Raw genomic sequence first — 24,078 nt, forward strand, 5'->3', positions numbered from 1 at the left:
GAGGCTGGGGGGCTCATTGCCTAGGTCAGTGGACCCAGGGTCTCTGGTCTCCGCTGGAAGCAGCTCAGTCCATCAATTTTTTGGAGACCAGGGCGATTCGGTTGGCTCTTCAGCACTTCAAGTTTCTCCTGGTGGGCAAAGCAGTACGAGTGCTCTCGGACAACGCCTCAGCGGTGGCTTACATCAACCGCCAGGGAGGAACGAGGTGCCGTCTGCTGTGTCGAGAAGCGGAAAGTCTTCTCGCCTGGGCAGAGTTGCACCTCACAAACCTCTCAGCTTCCCATGTAGCAGGAGTGGACAACGTCCAGGCAGACTTTCTCAGTCGTCACACTCTCGATCCAGGGGAATGGGCTCTCAGCGATCAGGCGTTTCAGTTGATAGTACTCCACTGGGGTCTTCCAGTTTTAGATCTTTTCGCCTCAAGTCTCAATTCCAAAGCTCCTCGCTTCTTCAGTCGCCGAAGAGATGCAAAAGCGGAAGGGGTCGACGCCCTCTTGCAGAGGTGGCCCTCCGGTCTTCTTATGCGTTTCCTCCATGGCCACTAATAGGTCGTCTCCTGCAGAGGATCGAGGAACACGGGGAGCCGGTAGTGTTGGTAGCGCCGGACTGGCCTCGGCGTCCTTGGTATGCGGATCTGCAACGTCTGTTGGGGGCGACTCCTCTCCGACTTCCAGTGCACAAGACCTTGCTGGTACAAGGGCCTGTTCCTCATCCAGACCCGGCTCGATTTTGTCTTACGGCCTGGCTCTTGAACGGGCCCGCTTAGCTAAGAAGGGTTTCTCAGCTCCAGTAATTTCCACTATGCTTCGCTCTCGTCGGCGTTCCACCTCTCTGAGCTATGTTCGCACCTGGAGAATTTTTGAGGCTTGGTGTACAGATGCTGGCATTGTTCCTTTTCGTGCGTCGGTACCTCAGATGTTAGATTTTCTGCAGCGAGGCTTTGATAAAGGTCTTTCGCTTTCTTCTCTAAGAGTGCAGACGGCAGCCCTGTCCTGTTTCAGAGGAAGGATTCGTGGTAAGTCTTTGGCCAGTATTCCCGAGGTGGCCCGGTTTTTGAAGGGAGTTAGTCTTCTTCGTCCTTCGGTCAGGCCAATCTTTCCATCTTGGGACCTTAATCTGGTCCTTTCGGCTCTAACGAAGCCGCCTTTTGAGCCGTTACTAGCGTGTTCTCTGAAGGATTTGACGCTTAAGACAGTGTTTTTGGTGGCTATTGCATCAGCCAGGAGAGTCTCAGAGTTGCAAGCCTTTTCCTGTAGATCTCCGTTTCTGCAATTTTCTAAAGAGCGAGTGGTACTTCGACCTGTTCCTTCTTTTTTACCCAAGGTCGTGTCTCGGTTTCATATGTCCCAGTCGGTTTTCCTTCCTGTGCTAGGATCGGCCTCAGGCACGAGGGAGCAGCAGAACTTGCGTACTCTGGATGTTAAGAGAGTTCTTAAACGATATATCGCAGTTACGGACGATTTCCGTCGCTCGGACCATCTTTTTCTCCTTTTCGCTGGGCACCGCAAGGGCTTGTCAGCTTCTAAGCCCACTTTATCTCGGTGGATTAAGGAGATGATAGCGTCTGCTTATCTTTTAGCAGGCAAAACGGTTCCTAAGGCGCTTAAGGCTCATTCAACACGAGGGCAGGCAGCCTCATGGGCGGAGTGCTCCTTGGTGCCTCCAGAGGAGATCTGTAAGGCGGCGACTTGGTCTTCTCTTCATTCCTTCTCTAAGCATTACAGACTTGATGTTCAGTGTCGTCAAGAGGCGGTCTTTGCATCCCGAGTGCTCACAGCGGGTTTGCTGGGGTCCCTCCCGTAGGACTACTGCTTTGTTACGTCCCATCAGTCCAATCCTGGGCCGGTCCGGAGGGATGCTAAGGAAGGAGAAATTAGACCTTACCTGCTAATTTGCTTTCCTTTAATCCCTCCGGACCGGCCCAGGCCCCTCCCATGTGCTATTTTTCATTCTACATTGCTGTGTACAGATATTCAACTGTCGTCTTCAGAGCTGTTCTGCAAGTTAGACAGTTAAAGGATTTGCATACTGTTCTCCAAGTTAAATGGTTATATACTTCATTATGTTATGCAAGTTGAACAGTTTCAAGAATTTCATAGTTTTATGTTATGCAAGTTGAACAATTTAAACAAGTACAAAAATCTGTACATAATTGGCCATACCTCAGCTCTGAAACGAGTTGTTGGTGAGCCCTCTGTCACGGCTAAGCCGTAGTTGTAAGCACGTTTATCTGGTGCTTCCTGGCTGCTTGGATTCCTCATGGCACAGAATATAGGTTCTTCTTTTCCTTTCTGCTTTGTTATTCAAATACTGAGGCTAGGGTCACATGACCAGGGCTCTTATTGGCTCTCTAGAGTCAGAGTTTTTTTCTCAGTCTCCACCTGCTGGTAGGCGAGCACAACCCATCAGTCCAATCCTGGGCCGGTCCGGAGGGATTAAAGGAAAGCAAATTAGCAGGTAAGGTCTAATTTCTCCTTCCTTACCAGAACAGCCAGAAGGAGATCTTCCATTGCAAGGTAGACATCCCAACAGTTCGTCTTTTCAGACGGGAAGAGCTCCCAGGTATAATCGCCACAATCTTGGAGATGGTAAATATTTCAGTGGCAATTTCACAACGGACTGACATCAGGAGACCCCATATTTCTGGGGACTAGGACGTCTTCCAAGGCTGGACCTTTGTAAGAGCAATTGAATTATTTGAAGTATTTGGGAGTAAGATCCAGCACTACTTTGGTGGTAGTATTTCTCCCAACTCAGGGGTTTTTGAAGCTGCGGTCTCTGATCAAGTTGCATCTTAGTCAAGAAGCTGCAAGAGGTGCAGGCTGTGGGGTCAATGGCTTTCGACTGTAGACCTGGTTCCTTGGACTTCTCTGCTCAGTCCCTGGTTGGCACTCGTCTGAACTTCCTTTTATATCTGAAGTGAGGATCAACATGAAGTGGTGGCTTCAACCATGGAGTCAGTCAGCAGATTCCCAACTGGTCGATAATACACTGAAACCTTCTGCTCAGTTTGCTGCTGCGGCTAGGAAAGCGAATAGAATGTTGATTATTATTAAGAAAGGTATGGAAAACAGGTGTGAGGATGTTATAATGCCGTTGTATCGCTCCATTGTGCTACCGCACCTTGAGTATTATGTTCAATTCTGGTCGCCGCATCTCAAGAAAGATATAGTAGAATTGGAAAAGGTGCAGCGAAGGGCGACTAAAATGATAGTGGGGATGGGACGACTTCCCTATGAAGAAAGACTAAGGAGGCTAGGGCTTTTCAGCTTGGAGAAGAGACAGCTGAGGGGAGACATGATAAAGGTACATAAAATAATGAGTGAAGTGGAACAGGTGGATGTGAAGCGTCTGTTCACGCTTTCCAAAAATGCTAGGACTAGGGGGCATGCAATGAAACTACAGTGTAGTAAATTTAAAACAAATCTGAGAAAATGTTTCTTCACCCAACTCATAATTAAACTCTGGAATTCGTTGCCGGAGAATGTGGTGAAGGCGGTTAGCTTGGCAGAGTTTAAAAAGGGGTTAGACAATTTCCTAAATTACACATCCATAAACCACTACTAAATGGACTTGGGAAAAATCCACAATTCCAGAAATAACATGTATAGAATGTGTGTACGTTTGGGAAGCTTGCCAGGTGCCCTTGGCTTGGATTGGCCGCTGTCGTGGACAGGATGCTGGGCTCGATGGACCCTTGGTCTTTTCCCAGTGTGGCATTACTTATGTACTTATGGTTGGTGCTATCAACAGATGTAAGTTTGTTAAGTTAAGGGGCTTACTGACACGACCAGGTGATACAGGGCACATGGTCTTGGACTGAGGCGTCCTGGTCTATCAATCATCTGGACCTTACAGCAGTTCAACTTCAAAATCTCTGCCAGCTAGTTCGTGGCTAAGCGGTAAGAGTGGTTTTTGACAGTGCAATGGCGGTGACATATCAACAACAGGGTGGCACTAGCAGTGTGGAAATAGCTAAAGTAGTGAGACTACTGCTAGCCTGAGTGGAACACCATTTGTTGATCTCTTGGCATTGCATGCTGCAAGAGCACAGGATACCCAAGTGGATTTTCTCATCAGGCACACTTTCAATTTGGAAGAGTAGGATCTATCCCCATGGGCCTTTGAACTAATGGATTTCATTGCAACAAAAGCCAATGCCAAGGTTCCCCCACTTCTTCAGTTGACAAAATACAAATCCGAGAGTCTGGATGTATTGTTACTTCCTTGGCCACCAGAGGGCCTGCTCTGTGTTTCAGCCACTTCCAATGCTAGGCCAGGTGCGCCAAAGAATCTCATTCTGATAGCTCTTGATTGGCCTAGAAGACCTTGGTTTGCAGGCTTCATACCGCTCAAGATAGATCATCCACTTCACCTTCCACAAGGGAGAGACCTTCCATTTTTAGGAACCAGTGATTGTGGAAGAGTCGACTACCTTTTGTCATATGGCTTGACTCTTAAGAGGTCGCATCAGAGATGCAGAGGATATTCGGGCGAGGTGATCACCTCCTTGCTGCAGGCTAGGAAGCATGCCACATCTATGGCATATGTGTGGAACTTACAGGCTTTTGAATCTTGGTGTATTATTTTATTATTGGTAGAGCAATAGTTTATGTTTTAGTCTTCTTTCAAGACGGGCTTCAACAAGGGTTAGCCCTGGGATTTCTTAGAATTTCAAATAGCAGCTCTGTCTCGTTTCCAGGGTCATTTGAAGAGCTCCTCCTTAGCCACTCATCCGGATGATAAAGGGTGTTATATCTGACCTATTTGCAGTTCCCTGTCCTGAGAGGATCTTGAATTTAGTGTTAAGAGCATTAGGACTTCCACCATTTGAACCTCTTAAGAAAGCTGCATTGAAGGATTTCTCTCTTTAATACTGTATTCTTACTAGCAATCTTGTCAGCTTGCAGAATTTTTGAATTGCAAGCCTTATCATGCAGGGATCTCTCCTTTTGATTTACAAAAGGGGGAGTTTCATTCAGAATTGTTACATCCTTTTCCCCTAAAATTGTACCTTCTTTCTTTCTGTGTAAATCAGACTGTTGTACTTCCTTATCTAGAGAAGAATTTAAGTCAGTATATTTATTGGATGTGCGTTGCATTCATCTCAAGTGTTTTAGAAGTGGCTGATGAATTTCATTAGTCAAATTGTTTTGGAGGTGCAAAGGAAGACAAAGCTGCTTCTAAATGTACAAGTGCTCTTTAGATCAAGGAAATGATTTCTTAGCCTATATTTTAAAAGGAGAACAACTTTAAGGTTTGAGAGGACATTCTATCAGGGAGGTGACAGCTTTCTTAGGTAGAATCAAGGGCAGTGGTTCCATTTTACATTTGCAGAGTGGAGATTAGTAGTCATTACATACATTTGCAGACCACTATAGACGTGAGTGCACGAACAGAGGCTGTCTTTAGGACTGAAGAAATTTGAGCAGGAGTCTGAGCCTTCTTAAAGATTGCTTTGCTACATCCCACAAGTTCTGGACTGGTTTGGTAAAGACACTTAAGAAAGAAGAAATTAGCCTTACCTGTTAATTTTCTTTCCTTTAGTCCTACTAGTCCAGAGGACCTCCTGAAGTTTATTTCAGTTTTCTAAGACCTCTACGTTGATTCTTCTGTGGTTTACTTTGCATGTTCAATGTAGAAGATTCTTCTCATGTTTTTACGAAGCTTAATGTAAAAGTTTCAAGATACTGTATTCGGAAGTTGGGAGACCCTACCTATGTTTTCCTCTGAGCTTGATGCATCTCTGAGTCTTGAAGAGAGAGCTTCTCTCCTGCCACCTCAAGCTTAGAATTTGCTGACTGCAGTGTCAGCAAAGGCCTTGGCCGAAGTTGTAGGTGGTACAACCACTGAAGAGAGGTATGACCAGATACTGAACGGCAGTAACTAGTCCCTCAGACCTTGAGTTTGCGATCAAGAGTGGGAAGTGATTTTGACCAGGTCTGCAGCACCTTTGCTGTAGGTACTAGTGTCTGTTCTTCTGTTGTGATTGGAGAGTCGTATGGAGCTGAGGGGGTAAATTTGCTTCCTTGTTTACAGATCCTGTCATCAATTGTGACTGTGGACACCTGGTGTACATGAATGTAACTCATCTTGATCTACTGTTGAAAATGATATGAGCAAATTATATGCCAGCCAAACTCTGATCTTGCTAACACTTTTATCTAGCAATGTTCAAGCTGTCCAGTCCCACGTAGAGAAAATTGAAACACAAATAAGGAGAATTGGTAAAAGAGTAAAGAATGTGGAGATTGTAAAAACTGTATATGCATCTGTGGTAACAGACTTGATAAATCTGAGGGGAAAGGAGGGAAAAGGTTGAGAACTTGGCAAATGTAACAAAGAGTAGTAACCTACATTTGCTGAATTTCCCTTGAGTTCCATCCTGCTCCCCTACTGATATGTTTTCAATATTATTTTTCAGAAATATTAGGAATGTCTTTGGAAAATTATCCATTTGTGTTTAAAGGTTATTATTTAACACCCAGAAAGTTGTTTGGTTTTTTTTTAACAGTATCTTGAGATGTTCTGGCGCCATTTCTGACAGGTACTAGATTTGGGAAATATTTCTGAATTTCTTGAAAGATCGTTATCCAAGATTTTGACAACCACAAAATTACAAGTTGCTTTTGCATTGGTTTCCAATAGTGATTTGGCTTTTGAAATTGTATTTAGAAATCACCAGAAGCTGTTCTATAATTTTTACAAGTGTAGATTTTTTTTTTTCTGATATCTCACAGGGCACATGGAAGAAGGAGAAGGAATTTCTCCTTCTTCATCCAGGACTTAACACAGTAGAGAGGGCGATTTTTTTCTCAAATATCCAGTTGCGTTGCAAACTGTACGAGGAGAGACTTGCCGACCTGAACATGTATACCTTGGAGGAAAGGAGAAACGGGGGTGACGTGATACAGACATTCAAATATTTGAAAGGTATTAATCCGCAAACTAACCTTTTCCGGAGACGGGAAGGTGGTAGAACTAGAGGAAATGAATTGAGGTTGAAGGGGGGCAGACTCAGGAGTAATGTCAGAAAGTATTTTTCACGGGAAGGGTGGTAGGTACGTGGAATGCCCTCAAGCGGGAGGTGGTGGAGATGAAAACGGTAATGGAATTCAAACATGCGTGGGATAAACACAAAGGAATCCTGTTTAGAAGGAATGGATCTACGGCATCTTAGTGGAGATTGGGTGGCGACACCAGTAATTGGAGAGTAAAACAAATGCTGGGCGGACTTCTACTGTCTGTGCCCTGATCGTGGCTGAATAGATACGGATGGGCTGGAGTGTAAATTTTAAGGGGCTTCGACGTTAGGTTCAGAACTTTTAGTACAGGAACAGTGCGGGGCAGACTTTTATTGTCTATGCCCTGAGAAAGGCAGGGACAAATCAAACTCTGGTATACATTTTAAGTAGCACATACCATGTAAAATGAGTTTATCTTGTTGGGCAGACTGGATGGTCTGTTTAGGTCTTTATCTGCCGTCATTTACTACGTTACAATATAAATGTGTAGTAATTTTTTTTTTACTCAAAACTTTTAGTTTTTTGAAAAACACCAAGTTACAAATATGCCAATATATGTTATCACAATTTTGATCCCAGTCCATATATTCATGTACTTTCCTCATTCCACTGCAAAAGATCTCAATAGCATGTAAATCTATTCAGTCTTTTGTTTCATAACAGTAATTATTTTTTCAATTAAGAAACTTTATTAAGGAAACATAAAAACAAACCAGACAAAACCATGATATAAATTTTCATCAAGTAAAACACCAACCCCTTCCCACCCCATCTCCCACCTGTACTGCTATGGATTTGCAGCCTGTCTCACTAACACAGACTACTCAATAATTACTGTGGATTCTTTTGGATTCGTATTAGGTAAATGAGACCTTTATTAGAGGTGCTAAAATCTACAATGATTAAGATATATATACAATGATTAAATCATCTAACTAAAAGAAAGCTATAAGACAGATATATACATATTATACATACAACATCACTGGTCAGGAATTTCAGGCCCTTATCTCATCAGCTGGGAGGCCCGTTGCAGCGAAAGCCTGAAGTCTCCTTATGACCAGGAACAAGTCCTCTGCACGATACGTCTACCCACAGATGAGCCTCAAAACTCTGCTACACCAAGCCCCCCTTTTTATAAGGCTTAGAACTCATCTAAGGAAAATTACAAGAATGTACATGAGGATGCAGTCACATGCTTCCAGCCCAAGTAAACAAACCACTGGCCAGGTGGCTCGTATCCTGTTTCCCTCCTGCACAAACTGAATTGGTCAGAGATGTGCCTTATCTTCCACATTCCAACTTGTTTTTGTATTTACAAGGAAAGTTACTTTTGGTCAAAGACAGAAGGTTTCAGAGTGTATTATCGGACAAAGCAGGGTTGAAAAGCAGTCCTTTACATCTTCCATTATACCACCCACTGCAATGCACTATAACAGATGAACAGGGAAAGGAGCCTGCCATGAGTGGGAAAGCACGGGGTACAAATAAAAAAATAAGTCTCTCACAGTAAAGAAAAACAATTTGAATACCACACAGGGATGTTGACACTAGTCCTTTTTTTTTGTGTGTGTGTGGGGGGGGGGGGGGGAGGGGGGTTGGGGGGGTTCAATGCTTCTTCTGATTCTTCCAGTTCTGATAAGGCATCCTACCATCCCCACATCTCTGTGCAGCCGATTATGCAACTTGGCAGTCAAAATTTGGACATCAGCCAGATGTCATCTAAAATCCTTTCAAGTAGATCAGTGTTATGGTGCTCATTTTGTTTCCATTCTTTTGCAATGGTCATATGTGCAGCTGTGATCACTCCACAAAATAATGGGAAGTATTGAACTAGGATATCACTTCTGAGCCAGCCCAGAAGGTCTCTATTCATATGTAGTGGAACATCTTGCCCCAACTAGGATTTCAAGAGACTTTTTATGTGTAAATTTGTTTACTGAAAATTTTTAGAAGTACCAAAACAGCCAACTATTTGAACTCATTGACACAATATGAGGCATGATACAATCCAATAAAACATAGAGCAGAGAAGGACCTTGTTTCTTAAAGTCCATCCCCAAACAATGATGCCTCTCAAGGATGCACAATCACCCCGTCCACAGTCTCCAGCAATCAACATTAGCCCTTGGGAAGAGTTTTGTGAGTGCCATTGGAGTTTAATACCATCTATAAAAGGGTCTATAGCTATTCTCTAACATTGAACATAAAGAGGCATATTTTCAAAGCACTTAGCCTTCCAAAGTTCCATAGAAACCTATGGAACTTTGGAAGGCTAAGTGCTTTGAAAATATGCCTTATAATCACTTCTTTGAATTAGCCCTCCGCTATCTCCTGTCACCCCTTAAGAGTTAGCTGTATATGCAAGTCTCCCAGGCCCACCAAAACCTCTGTATGCCAGAGCATTGTTGGGCTAAGAATAAATTGACATGAGAGAAAAACCCTTTTGAGGGTCCTTTATATATGAGAGCAGCCAGGTCTGATTCTTCAGCAAAATTCTGTTAAGACCTTGTGCTTCAAAAAAGAGCGCAATTGAAGATATTGAAACCTAAATCTATCTTTATTCCGGATCCCATATTCAGTTTGGAACTGTTCAAATGAGAGAACCACATTTCCAATGAACTAACCTATTATTGGAGTGGAGGAGTGGCCTAGTGGTTAGGGTGGTGGACCTTGGTCCTGGGGAACTGAGGAACTGAGTTCGATTCCCAGCCCAGGCAGCTCCTTGTGACTCTGGGCAAGTCACTTAACCCTCCATTGCCTGCCGCATTGAGCCTGCCATGAGTGGGGAAAAAAGTGTGGGGTACAAATAAAAGAATAATAATAATTATTATTATTATTGTAAGCCCTTTCTTTCCAAACCCTGTTTCAAAGCCCAGCATGTCTCAAAGAGATGTTCTCTTAAAATAGGTACCAGTCTTTAAGAAGTTATTCTTCATAGAAATTTGAAAGGTGTTTTCTAGCATAGGAGTGAATTGGCAAATATTTGTCATGCACAGACTTCCAGAACATCAAGTGGAGCTCCAGGTTTGCTTCTGAGGTTTGGTCATGCAATACTCACATCTTAGGGTCTGTCCTTAACAACTCACAGAGAGATCTCAATTGAGCTGCCTGAAATAAAGTTGAAAGTTGGGGACTCCCATTCCACCAACTGACCAAGGTAGCTGAAGCATAGACCTTGCAACCCTTGGTCTCTTTGTGAAGCCAAACAAATTTAAATATTTTATGTAATTTTTTAAACAAAAAATCTGGAATATCAGTGGATAGGGTTTGGAATAGATATAAAAATCTAGTTATTTTTTTATATCGTTCACTCACTCCCTAGCCATGATAAATATAGGCCTTTCAATCTGCACAGTTCCCTGATTGCCCCCCTGAATCAGTGGGGAGTAGTTGTAATCATTCAACTTAAGCAAGGAGGAGGAAATATTAATACCAAGATATTTAATGTAAGATTTGGCCCATCATGAAGGGAAAAATTATCACAATTCTAAAATCTCTTTAGGGGGGACTGTTGTTTCATAAACCTGCAAAAGAGCCCTTAAGTTTAGAGAATGTCAACAGGACATCATCCGCAAAAAAACCAACTATTAATCATTTATATAATGCTACTACGTACACAGTTCTGTACACATTATATGCAGGTACTTTCTTTGTCCTTAGAAGGCTCACAAGATGTATTTATTATTTTTTTTTTTTTACTTGGGGCAATGGAGGAGTTAAGTGATTTGCCCAAGGTCACAAGTTTCTGTCTTCCAATTTTAGTTCTGTGGTCTCATTGTTCTGTCTAATACTCTGGGCCAATGGCTCCATGGCTAAGTCAAACAAAAGAGGGCAAGGGGACAGCCCTGCCTAGCCCTCCAATCTTGGCAAAAAAAAATACTGACCCCCCCCCCCCCCCCCCCCCCCCCTCCACCAACATCACTACCACCGATTTTTAAGGCAGGCTTGAGGAGGCTAATAAAATGTTTGAATCTGTTATGTTTAAAAAAAAAAAAGCAAGCCTCCTAAACCCACCTTCTGCAAAATATGAAACAAATAGGGCCATTAGACCCTATCAGAGGCCTTTTCTTTATCAATAGTAAGGGCAAGCAGTGGGGTTTGCAGGTGTGGTAAAGGCGGTTAGCTTAGCGGAGTTTAAAAAAGGTTTGGACGGCTTCCTAAAGGAAAAGTCCATAGACCGTTATTAAATGGACTTGGGGAAAATCCACTATTTCTGGGATAAGCAGTATAAAATGTTTTGTACATTTTTGGGATCTTGCCGGGTATTTGTGACCTGGATTGGCCACTGTTGGAAACAGGATGATGTGCTTGATGGACCTTTGGTCTTTCCCAGTATGGCAATACTTATGTGTGCATATCGGAAAAGGTTTTAACCCTTCCTGATGTTATCAGAAGCTGAGCAACCATTCTAAAGCATGCCTGGTTTTTCACCACAAGATGCGACATCACTGTTTTAACCCTCAGCAAGAATCTTTGCAAAAATTTTATAGTCTATTCCTAGCAACGAAATTGGTCAATAGGAGCCATACGCCAACGGATCTTTGTCTCGCTACTCGAAGGAATGGTGGCAGATCCTCTAGAATTTCCACCAAGTTAAACATTTCTGTGAGTGGGTCCACTAGTTGTGCACTAAAGGTTTATAAGATTTCCCTGTGAAACCATCTACTCCTGGGGCCCATCCTGCTGGCAAGGCTTTAATTGCAACAACTGTTTCCCCCTCAGAGACGGGCTTAAATCTCTCACTGAGTTCAAGAGACAAGGATGGAAGGGAAGCATTATCACAGGGGTGGGCAGCAATGGTCCTGAGGGCCCAGTCATGTTTTCAAAATTTCCACAATGAATATCCATGAGATCTGTTTGCATACAATAGAAGCGGTACATGCAAATCAATCTCGTGCATATTCATTGTGAATATCTTGAAATCCTGACTGGGTTGTGGCCTTCAGACCATGGTTGCCCACTCCTGTGTTATCAAGGTAATCCTTAAGCTGGTCCTCTGAAGTAGTATGACTTGTTCTATAGCGCTCTTAAAATTTCAGAAGGCACTTGCGAATAGCTGTATTGCCATTCACTATTATTCCCTGCTTTTTTAATGTTCAGCATTTCATTGCATGTTTTCAGCCCTTCAATCTAGGGGCTACACGTTTACTGGCTTTATTCCCATATTCAAAATGGTTTTGCATTAATTTTAATACTTGGGTGAATGGACGCACCTGTGTTAGCTCCTGGAAGTTGCTCTGTTTGTAGGTCCTCCTCGGTGCCTCCGTCGCCTCATCAAATATGGGGAAACGGAGGGGAAAAGTGAAGGAACATCCCTCAGCTCCTGTGACTTCTTCGGCGACGAGGCAGACAACTTTGCAATTTTTCAGACAGCAACCAGGTCCTCAGGGTTTTTTCGACCCCCTCTGCAACTCTCGGCGCTTCGGTGTCGATTGAGAATGGAAACGGGGCTTCCCTGAGCCCCGTGGAACGAGTTGCTCCACCCCAGCCTGGAGTAGAGTTGCTGGCAGCTCTAACAGAGAAGGAAGCCGAAGGGGCAGCTCGATCTGTTTGAGGGAGTGTCTGCAGTAACGGAGGCTGAATCTCAACACCCAGAGCTATTGTTACAATCAGCTTCAAAGGTATTGCCCCAGGACATAGTTTCTAAACTTGCTCGTGTTGAAGATCAACCTCACTCTTCTCCAGTCATTAGTGGTGTGAATAGACCAGCAACTGTGACATTAGAGTCACTATGGGACATGGTTTACAGCATTCACACTTCTATGCAAACTACTTTAAAAATGAATACTTCTGACATAAAGACTCTTTCTGAGGCTGCCCTGCTTCAGGCGCAAAAGACTGCACAGCAAACCTTAGATTTGGAGACTGAATATTAAAATTCAACAAATGGGATCTGTAGAAACGGCTTTGGTTAAGGATAATAATTTCCTACATAAAAGATTGGAGTACCTGGAAAACCAGGCTAGAAGACTTAACCTCAGGTTTCTTAACTTTCCCAAATCGCCTTTAATTTCCCCTTTGGATATGGTTAAAAAATATATGATCGATATTCTTGGAATGGATAAGGACTCACTGCCTCCCCTTACTCGGGCTTATTACATCAGGAGTGGTGGAAGAAAATCCCCCGATAGCAGGGGAAGGAATGGATCTTACTTCTTTCCTTGAAAGTTCATTGGAGATAATTACTCAGAGGTTGACTCTGCTTGTTACTTTTGTGCTGGAGCCTGATAGGAATGCCGTATTAAGGCTTTACTTGAGACACTTAGAAAATCTGTTTTTGGGCTCAAAAATTCGTATTTTTTCTGATCTCTCAAGGCCTACACAGATGAGACGGAGGGCCTTTCTGGAACTCCGCCCTAGGGTGGTGGCACTGGGAGCAACTTTCATATTACGTTTTCCTTGTTATTGTAATGTAATGCTTGAGGGTAAACAGTTTCAATTTGTAGACCCAAAACAGTTAAAAGAATTTCTAGATGCTAGAGTGGAATTGAATGTTGTGTGCCCTCCCTAAATGCAGGCTGGGGTCTGATCCAGAGGTTGCAACCATTAGTTCGTAATTATTGCTATACTAGGAAAAAATGCCCGTTTCTGAGCGCAATGAAATGGGCGCTAGCAAGGGGCCCCCTCCCTCCGTCCCTCCGAGCTACTTGCCTTGTTGGGGGTTGGCGTTCGCCTCGCGTTTTGGGCCTCCGAGTGTTATAGCTCCGCCCTCGACGTCATGACGTTTTGACGCGAGGGCGGTGCAGACCGTCCCTCCGAGCTATTTGCGTTGTTCGGGGTTCGCGTTCGCCTCGCGTTTCGGCCCTCCGAGTGTTATAGCTCCGCCCTCGACGTCATGACGTTTTGACGTGAGGGCGGTGCAGACACTCCAGGGCACACCGGATATCTCGGGCGCCTCAACTTCCGTGGAGGCTTCAGAACGTTGGGGTTGCCTTTTATATAGAGAGATGTTTTATTTTTAAATTCTAATTCTTGGATTCCAAATTTCCTAAACTTGTGGACAGAAAGGCTGTTAATGATATTTCCTTTTTTTTCTTTTTTGCCTTTTGTATAAATGCCGATTGCATACTCACGTATTGTGATGATATATTGAAATAATGAATAAGTAAAATTAAAAAAAAAAATGTAATACTTGGAAGTGAATATCATCCAGTTTCTGGTCTTTCAGCTCTCATCTAGTGACTAAAAATTCAGCTAATAGCAACCCGTTTGTTCCCTGGTGCAGGTGTTCCTTTTCTAGATAGTCACACCTTTTTTTGGCCACTGCTATGCTTATAAGTTTGCCCCTTAAAATAGATTTTAAACAATCCCATATTATTTTATTTATTTATTTATTTGTTACATTTGTATCCCACATTTTCCCACCTATTTGTAGGCTCAATGTGGCTTACATAGTACCGGAGAGGTGTTTGCAGACTCCGGTGTAAACAAATACAAAGTGATATTGTTGTAAGATAAAGTCATGTGGCACAGTCACATTAGGAAATCGTACAACAGAAGAGTTGTGTTATGTCCATTACATACTTTAGTTTTGTTGTGTTGCAGAGATCAGGCATTTATGTTGGATTGGTAGGATATGCCTTTTTAAACAGGTTAGTTTTTAGTTTTTTCCGGAAGTTTAGGTGGTCGTACGTAGTTTTCAAGGCTTTTGGTAATGTGTTCCACAGTTGTGTGCTTATGTAGGAGAAACTGGATGTGTAAGTTGATTTGTATTTGAGTCCTTTGCAGCTTGGGTAGTGCAGATTTAGGTACGTTCGTGTTGATTCGGATGTGTTTCTAGTTGGTAGGTCGATCAGATCTGTCATGTATCCCGGGGCTTCACCATCGATAATTTTGTGAACCATATTGCAGATTTTGAAAGCAATGCGTTCTTTGATTGGGAGCCAGTGTAGTTTTTCACGGAGGGGTTTTGCGCTTTCAAATCGCGTTTTTCCAAAGGTAAGTCTAGCTGCCGTGTTTTGAGCGGTCTGAAGTTTCTTTAATGTTTGTTCTTTGCATCCCGCATAAATTCCATTGCAGTAGTCTAAATGGCTTAGTACCATTGACTGTATCAGGTTGCAAAATGTTTCCCTCGGGAAGAACTGTTTCACGCTTTTGAGTTTCCACATTGAGTGGAACATTTTCTTTGTTGTGGATGTCACTTGGCTCTGTAGTGTTAGGTTGTGGTCCAATGTAACGCTGAGGATTTTCAGGCTGTCTGAGATAGGGAGGGTGTAATCTGGGGTGTTGATAATTGTGGGGTTGTCCGCACTGTGTTGAGATGAGAGGGAAGGTGTAATCTGGGGTGTTGATAATTGTGGGGTTGTCCGCGCTGTGTTGAGATGAGAGGATAAGACAGTGTGTTTTTTCTTTGTTGAGTTTGTTGAAATGCATTTGCCCAAGAGTCCATGATGTTCAAGCTGATCTTGATTTCGTTAGTGATTTCTGTCAGTTTATATTTGTAAGGAATGTATATTGTGACATCGTCTGCATAGATGAAGGGGTTAAGGCCTTGGTTGGACAAGGACTTGGCTAGTGGGGTCATCATTAGGTTGAAGAGGATCAGTGATAGCGGTGATCCTTGTGGTATTCCGCAGTCTGCTTTCCATGGTGATATGTTTGAGTTTGATTTTACTTATGTTCTTGTGGTTTGGAAAGCCTTGATCCAGCTAAGTATGTTTCCACCAATCCCGAACTTATCTAGTACTATTATTAATATATTGTGGTTTACCATGTCAAATGCACTAGACATGTCGAATTGGAGGAGAGGATATTTTGCCTATTGCTATTTCTTGCTTGAATTTGGCTAGGAGAGTGAGTAGTATTGTTTCTGTGCTGTGGAGGGGGCGAAAACCTGACTGTGATTCGTGTAATATTGAGAATTTGTTTATATATTCTTTAAGTTGTTTGGCTACCATGCTTTCCCCAGGCACTGTCCCTCATTGGCATTATTCTCAAGATAGTTGGTGATCTCCCTTTAAATAGCTTGCTATAGTTCAACATCCGCTATTAGCTTTCATTTAATTTCCAAAATTATATACCAGGTTGTGAAGAAACAGTGTTGGTCTGTAAAATGTATTTGATATTTTCCTGTCTTGATTATGTCCTGAAGTGTATTTCTCCTATTTGGCCAGCAAGTGGTGTTTCTTTTCTATAAACCTGTTACAGGGAACTGACTGTTCTTTTTCTTTAACACAAGCAGAAAGCAAGCAACAGTATACTTTTAAATCTTGTTGACTGGGCTCTGATTGGCCCAGGAGCTCATTTCCTTTAGAGTGTACTGATTTTGCTTCAGTCTTAGCCTGGGAGAAAAGAGAGACAGATCTCTTTGCTGAGGCTCCGTGAATTATATGCCCTAATCTTCCCAGTTACTGTTTAGGCAGTATATAGATGTTTAGTTGTGTTATAGTTGACCCATATTTCAGTTACCTGTTATTGTTTGCTAATTACACTATTTTGTTCCACTGTTTCATTTTTTTAAAGACAATAATATTTAGTTTATTGCCTCTCTGTCTGGACTGATAAAAATCCTGGTGGTTTGTGTGTTGGGTCTGTGAGTGCTTTCTGGGAATTGTGAGACCACTGGGAGTGTGGCCCCAGTAAATTAGAAATCACTGGGGACATTGGAGAGCAGGAGACTCGCCCAAAGGCAGTTGTGACCCAGTTGGTAAGAAGAGGGTGCTAGTGTAGAGCACAAGTGGCAGTTGCAGGCGGACCAGACCTGTGCAGGTGATAGACCCTCTAAGTGGCAACGGGTTAACCCCAGGCAGGTGGCTAGACGTTTTGTGATAGAATTTCAGGGAACCCCTAGGGAAACTGTATCCTAAGGGGGTGCATGATCTGATCAAGTTATAGGCTCAATAGCAATTCCCTTCAAGCATGGCAGTAAATTGTTCCATTAAATCTACATTGCCTATCCGCTGCTTCCAACTCATTAAAGAAGGGATTTTCCAAGAAGGGCATGCTACTTCACGGCGAAGAAACCAATAACTAAAGTTTTCCAGGTTAACTCATCTTTCTCGTTCCTTTCTAGCTACTAAAAGATTGACAGATAGGATTTCAGCTGTGGCACTTATTAGTAATATTAGCTTTCACTGAAATTATTACATATCAAAGATAGATATCACCTGTTTAGGCTTATCCTTATTGTATTTTTTCCTGATTTTTTTTCTCCTTGAAACCTCTCCTTTATTGAGGACTTGATAGTAATTCATTTTATAATTAACCTTTTATAGTTACTCTATTTTGCTGAATCTTTATTATCTGTAAAAATGTGATTGCTTAAGCTTTGTATTTCATAGATGTAGAATTTATAAAATATTTCTTGAAACTTGTATAATTCTATAATTCAAAAGAAAGGAAAATGCTTAATCTCCATTGCTTTTGTCATATAAAATACTGAAGACCTAAGACTACCTGGGTACCTTATAATGTAGAGCTCGCAGGTCTTTGATCTCTATTTTCATCTGCTGGTAGATGGGCACAACCTTTAGGTCCTGGACTGGTTTGGTAGGACTAAAGGAAAAAAATAGCAGGTAACAGTAATTTCTGTTTTATTTTCAATTTATTAATTGAAATATGTCAGCTTTGGGAAATGTACATCTTTGATGTACAAGTGGAAATACATTAATATTGCTTACCTCTTTGTATGGTTCATTTTTCTGTAGTAAGTAGTGCTCACAAGATAATATAACTGAATCAAAGAAAAATTTTGCTCACATCAACACAGTCCTTATAAGGAACTATGCAGATCAACATAGATCATTTGTGACCTAAGGCATTATATCTGCAAAAGTGTGGCCAGATTAATTCAAGCATTCTATAGTTCCCCTAAAGCTTGTATTCGAGTCAATGGGGGCAACTCTGCAATGATCCCTTTACATAGGGGTACTAGATAGGGTTGTCCCCTGTCTCCCCTGCTGTTTGCAATGGTTATGGAACCATTTGCAACTAGGCTTAGAACTAATCCAAATATCTCGGGACTCTCTATAGGTGGGAGAGAGCATAAACTATCACTTTTCGCGGACGATGTGTTGTTGTTTGTTACTCGCCCTTTGTCCATTTTCCCTGAGCTTCTCCGGGAGATAGAGGATTATTCGACTGTGTCGGGCTTTAAAGTGAACATGTCCAAGTCGGAAGTATTGAATGTGACTCTCCCGGGGGAGCTTGTGGGAACGTTGCAATCCTCTTTTGAATTTAGGTGGGCCACTAAGAGTATTCGTTACTTAGGGGTCAATTTGACGGCCTGCCTTGTGGACCTTTTCACTGTAAACTACAAGGGCCTGGGGGGAGCTATCACTGACGATTTGGGTAAATGGGCTGATCTTGACCTCTCCTGGTTTGGTCGAATAGCAACAGTAAAGATGAATGTCTTGCCGTGCCTGCTCTATCTCTTTCAGGCTCTCCCACTCAAAATGCCCCGAAAATTCTTAGCAAATTTACAGGACCGAATTATGCGCTTTATTTGGGCGGGAAAACGCCCGCGAATGGCGCGCTTGGTACTGTATCAGGATAGGAAGAGAGGTGGGTTGGGGGTGCCCAATTTGGCCTGGTATTATAGAGCAGTCCAGGCGCGCGCGGCAGTGGAATGGTTTCAAGACTACCCAGATCGGCAATGGGTACAGATAGAACAATACACTCTGGGTGCAAGACCACTGGGGGCTCTTATGTGGCTCCCAAGTTCGTTCAGGTCTCTGGAAGAGGGTTTGTGTCCTTCTATTTATGTCACCCTCTCAAATTGGGATAGCATGTTTCCACATCGACGTACCACACTCTCTCGTCTTTCCCCCATAGCCTATAATCCACTGTTTTTTCCGGGCATGACAAAAGGAATATTCACAAGTTGGTATGCAGGAGGCTTACGCATGTGGGGTCAACTGTATGAGGGAGAGAAGCTACTGCCCTACTCAGAGGCTCTAGAGAAATTTCCGATAGTGGGGGCTAACCAATATGCCTATTGTCAACTAACCTCTTTCCTTCAGACACGGGCAGTTCGGGAGGTAGTGTCCAGAGAACAATCAACGCTAGAGGCTATCTGTGAGGGCCCACATAAGACCAGTGGTCTGATATCGCGCCTATATCACATTGTTAATAGTTACCGAGCCACACACTCCATAGGAAGAGTTGGCAGAGAGAGCTTGGCATGGAACTGGAGGAGGCGATGTGGGAGAGAATGGAGCGCGCTGCGGTGGGAGTGTCGTCTCATGTACCGTTTAAGGAGAATGCGGTTAAGGTGCTATATCGGTGGTACTTGACTCCTGAGCGTCTTCAGCGCATTTATCCCACAACGACGGGGCTGTGTTGGAGGGGCTGTGGGGTAAAGGGTACAGCGGGACACTTGTGGTGGACATGCAGGAAGGTTGGTGCTTATTGGAGATCGATACGTAGCAGACTGCAGACGTGGATGGGTTGCCAGATACCCTGGAGCCCGACTGTTTTCTTGTTCTCTGCAGGTGTTGCGGGTCTACCATGCGCCCAGCAAACCTTCCTGAAACAGGCCATAAGCGCTGCCAGAGTTGTAATTGCTGCTCACTGGAAGCAGCCTAAAACCCCACCGCTAACTTGGTGGATACAAAAGCTGAGACATGTTTGCGAGATGGAAAGATTATTAGCGGAAAGATGCAATGAATTGTGTAGATGGCATAAGATCTGGGATCCTTTCACTCTTCATGTATAAATTCATAGATGTCTGGTCAAGGTGGTGTCAGATGGGGGGGGGAGGGAAGAGTAGGATGGGGGATGGTATAAGGTTCTTTGGGGTAGGGGAAGGGGGGGAGTTGGGGAATATTAAAAAACCATAAAGTCTGAAGTTTTAGTATGGTTATTTTGATTAGTCCTATAATCGCACTAATGCAGTAAGTTGTGTTCCTTAGGTTCACAATGGGAATATTACCATGTTTAGTACAATCTGTTCGCAGCATTCCCAGAGATTGGTATTCTGCCTAAATGGACTGTAATGTGATCTGCATGATATGTTATGTTTCTGATGTTGTATAACATTTATCAATAAAGACTTCATGAAAATTAAAAAAAAAGTGGCCAGATTAGATTGGCTTTCACGGGTGTTATTTGCTGTCGTATTTGGTATCTATTTTGCTGATGGTGGTATCTGCATTACTCTATCCTTTTGTAACTGGAATTTCTCTCTTGATCCCTAACAGTATGGACGGCTAATTGACTTGTGCCAGCCCACACAGAAGAAGTATCAGATCGCTGTCACCAAGGTGCTGGGCAAAAACATGGATGCCATCATCGTGGACTCTGAAAAGACTGGGAGAGACTGCATCCAGTATATTAAGGAACAGCGGGGAGAGCCTGAGACCTTCTTGCCCCTTGATTATCTGGAGGTAACAGCCCTGGTATTGTTGGAGGGAAGAGGGGAAGAGGGACAGGATGTGTTGACTGCTGAGGTGTCACACCGTTTCTCTGACCTGATGCCTATTATTTTTCTAGGTGAAACCCACCGATGAGAAGCTTCGGGAGCTGAAAGGTGCCAAGCTGGTAATTGATGTGATCCGCTATGAGCCTCCACACATCAAGAAGGCCTTGCAGTATGCCTGTGGAAATGCCCTAGTGTGTGACAATGTGGAAGATGCCCGGAGGATTGCCTTTGGGGGCCACCAGAGACACAAGGTAATTGTTGGCTTGCAGAAACACTCTGCCTGACTTTCTTAATTTTCATATCCTGGCATTATCATGCAATCATACTGGGTCATCGTCACATTCCGCCTTTTTTAACCTGACATAAAATGTTCTCCACTCCGTTCCTTGTTCTCAGCTTGTAGTCATTTTCCTCCTTTATCTTGAGAGGTATGACCCAGTAATTTCTTCCTTTGCATACAGCCACTGCCTGTGCCCAGGTTAGGTGTCCCCTGGAAAAGGTGACTTTTATCCCATAATCTGTCCCGTCACTCTCCAAGCCATATTTTGTTTCCAAAACTGGTGTGTCATAGAAGAGGAGGCATCTGCTGATGTTCTTTTCTGATTTTCAGACAGTGGCTCTAGATGGTACACTGTTCCAGAAGTCAGGCGTGATCTCTGGTGGGGCCAGTGATCTGAAAGCTAAGGCACGACGGTGGGATGAAAAGGCTGTAGATAAACTGAAAGAGAAGAAAGAGCGGTTGACTGAGGAATTGAAGGTGAGAAGCTCTGTGAGGGCTGCGGTAAGGGGGATGCTTCCTAGATACTTTATTTGCATTTTATTGAAAGAGCCCTTTATTTTTATCTATTTATCTTTTCTGATATGTACAGGAACAAATGAAGGCAAAGCGTAAGGAGGCAGAATTGAGGCAGGTGCAATCGCAAGCCCACGGCTTACAGATGAGACTCAAATACTCCCAAAGTGACTTAGAACAGACAAAGACCCGCCACCTGGCACTCAATCTCCAGGTATTATATAATATTTTGTCTTTCTCCTTTGCCTTGTAAAAAAAGGTATGCTTATATTCTAAAACTGTGGCATCCTCACCTCCTTTCTTCCTTTTTAGGAGAAATCGAAGCTGGAGAGTGAACTGGCAAATTTTGGGCCTCGCATCAATGACATAAAAAGAATTATCCAGAGCCGGGAACGTGAAATGAAGGACCTGAAGGAAAAGATGAACCAGGTGAGAGATTGGGAGCAAGTGCTTGAGGATAGCACAAGATAAAGGAGAAAGCAAATGGAAAGTGTGGCATAGGACAGGAGCGCAAGAAGCAATCTGAAGGAGAAGATAAACACAAAAATGAGAATGGAGAGAACAGAAGACTGCAGAGCCAGTCAGCAATGTGGGAAGGATAGGAATGAGTATGTGAGGACAGCCATGCAAGGTGAGACATGAAGGAGAAGGTGAGCCAGGTGAGAGTAAGTGGAGAGGATGGAGAAGGTTGTAGAGAGAGGTCAGGAATGTGAAATTAAATCTAATGAAGAGAAAGATTTGGGCAGTAGTGAGTGGGAAAGGTGTAGGGGATAAGCATGAGTGGAGAACTAAAAGAGGAAAAAGTTGAGTGAAAAGGAATAAGGGGTAGGAGCTGAAAGTCATGAAGGAGACTTGGGTTTGCTGAGGATCTGCAGAGAGGAGAGTTGAGGACAGGAGTGCATCACAGCCTTCAGCCAACCTGGAAGAGACAATAGAATTTGTGTACCACATATACATGCTTTTTCCCTTTGCAGGTGGAAGACGAGGTATTTGAGGAATTCTGCCGAGAGATTGGTGTCAGAAACATCCGAGAGTTTGAAGAGGAGAAAGTGAAGAGGCAGAATGAGATAGCAAAAAAGAGGTAGGTGAATATGGCTAACATTGGGCTTCTTTATTTCCATGTATTCCTCCTTTCTTTCCTTCTGTGAATTCAGGGACAGTATACATGGTGTCATCTGCTCTCCCAGGGAACAGCAAAGATGACCTAGAAAAAAATCAGGGTGCAGTGATGCTGTGTGGTTTGAGAGAGCTTATTGACCAAGACTTGACACGGCTGTGTTTCGGTCCTATGGCCTGCCTCAGGAATCTATACATAAAAAGTAAAAACATATATAAATAAAATATGGTAGTAAAAACATCAGTAACCTAATCTGTTTATTAACATGTCATTGTGATTTTATAAAACATCTCTTTAATTTCTCTGTGTTAAACCATTTTTGTTAATCATTTGTTGTTAATAATATGTGATTTGAATATGTAACATGTGAATATTTATTAGTTTATTTATTTACAATTATAGGTTATTGATGTTTTTACTAGCATATTTTATTTATATATGTTTTTACTTCTTATGTATAGACTCCTGAGGCAGGCCTTAAAGCCGAAACACGGCCATATCGAGTCTTTGTCAATAAACTGAGTCTTGGTCAATAAACTGTCTCAAACCACACAGCATCATCGCACCCTGGATTTTTCTGAGTCATCTTCACTGTTCCCTGTGTGTCTTCGCCTTTGCGAATTTTGGTTTCTTCTGTTCTTGTTGTCATCTGCTTTCCACCATGAGCACACTTCACCTCTCCCTGCAGGCTTGAGTTTGAGAACCAGAAGACCCGGCTTGGAATCCAGCTGGACTACGAAAAGAACCAGCTTAAAGAGGACCAGGGTAAGGTGCAAACCTGGGAGCAGACTGTGAAGAAAGATGAGAATGAGATTGAGAAGCTGAAAAAGGTTTGTTTGCACCTTTGTTGAGGGTAGAGGGTGAGAGATTTCTCATGGTAGGAGAACCCTTTGATTTTGAGCACACTATATTTGTTCTTGACAGGAGGAGCACAGACACATGAAGATAATTGATGAGACCATGGCTCAACTGCAGGACCTCAAAAACCAGCATCTGGCCAAGAAATCTGAAGTCAGCGACAAGAATCATGAGATGGAGGAGATCCGCAAGAAGTTGGGTGGGGCAAACAAGTGAGTAATATATTTGGCTAATCCATTTGTGTAAGAGAAGAGAGATCACACCCTCTTGCATCCCCCCTTGTTTTTCCCACATGATTAGGGAGATGACATATCTGTAAAGTATGTGTGATGCTGTGCCTTTCTCCTCAGGGAGATGACTCACCTGCAGAAGGAAGTTACAGCCATTGAAACAAAGTTAGAGCAGAAGCGCAGTGACCGCCACAACCTGTTACAGGCCTGCAAGATGCAGGACATCAAGCTGCCACTCTGCAAGGGCACCATGGATGATATCAGTCAGGAAGAGGTAATGTCTGCACTGACTCCATTGTTTGTGTTAGGCAGCAGCATCTCTTGCATTTAATTGTAGGCACATTCTCTCCTCAGTGTACTTCTGAGTTTTCCCATTCTTTAGCTATTTTTTCACATTGGCAAAGACTATGCTTATCAAAATTGTCTCTGGGTTCAGTTTAGTGACTGTAAGAGTGATATGGATCTGGTTCTGCTCCTCTGGCTGGAAATGTTCTGTAAGATGTGGTCACAGCCCTGAGGATTTGTAAGGGGAAGAGGTTTCACCATTATATGACAACGACATCTATTGGCCAGTATTAAGATTTACATGTGCCAAGTTCTTGATGAAGCCTTGGTCTAATTTTAACTGTATTGGTTGGGCTATATTGGTTGGCTAAAATGGGGGGGAACCCCTTGTATTTGGTAATAAAAGA

General features: G+C 43.1%; 1 protein-coding gene across 1 annotated transcript in view; it reads left to right on the forward strand.

Moving 5' to 3' along the window:
* Positions 1-24,078, forward strand: part of SMC1A (structural maintenance of chromosomes 1A) — a 96,662-nt gene that overhangs the window by 53,757 nt on the left and 18,827 nt on the right. The window contains 9 exon segments of the mRNA XM_030194028.1: positions 20,168-20,353; positions 20,460-20,639; positions 20,999-21,145; positions 21,258-21,395; positions 21,494-21,610; positions 22,156-22,262; positions 22,987-23,128; positions 23,223-23,368; positions 23,507-23,660. Of these exon segments, the coding sequence (XP_030049888.1) occupies positions 20,168-20,353; positions 20,460-20,639; positions 20,999-21,145; positions 21,258-21,395; positions 21,494-21,610; positions 22,156-22,262; positions 22,987-23,128; positions 23,223-23,368; positions 23,507-23,660 (1,317 nt within the window).

The sequence above is a fragment of the Microcaecilia unicolor genome, chromosome 2, assembly GCF_901765095.1.
Source record: "Microcaecilia unicolor chromosome 2, aMicUni1.1, whole genome shotgun sequence".
Classification (NCBI taxonomy): domain Eukaryota; kingdom Metazoa; phylum Chordata; class Amphibia; order Gymnophiona; family Siphonopidae; genus Microcaecilia; species Microcaecilia unicolor.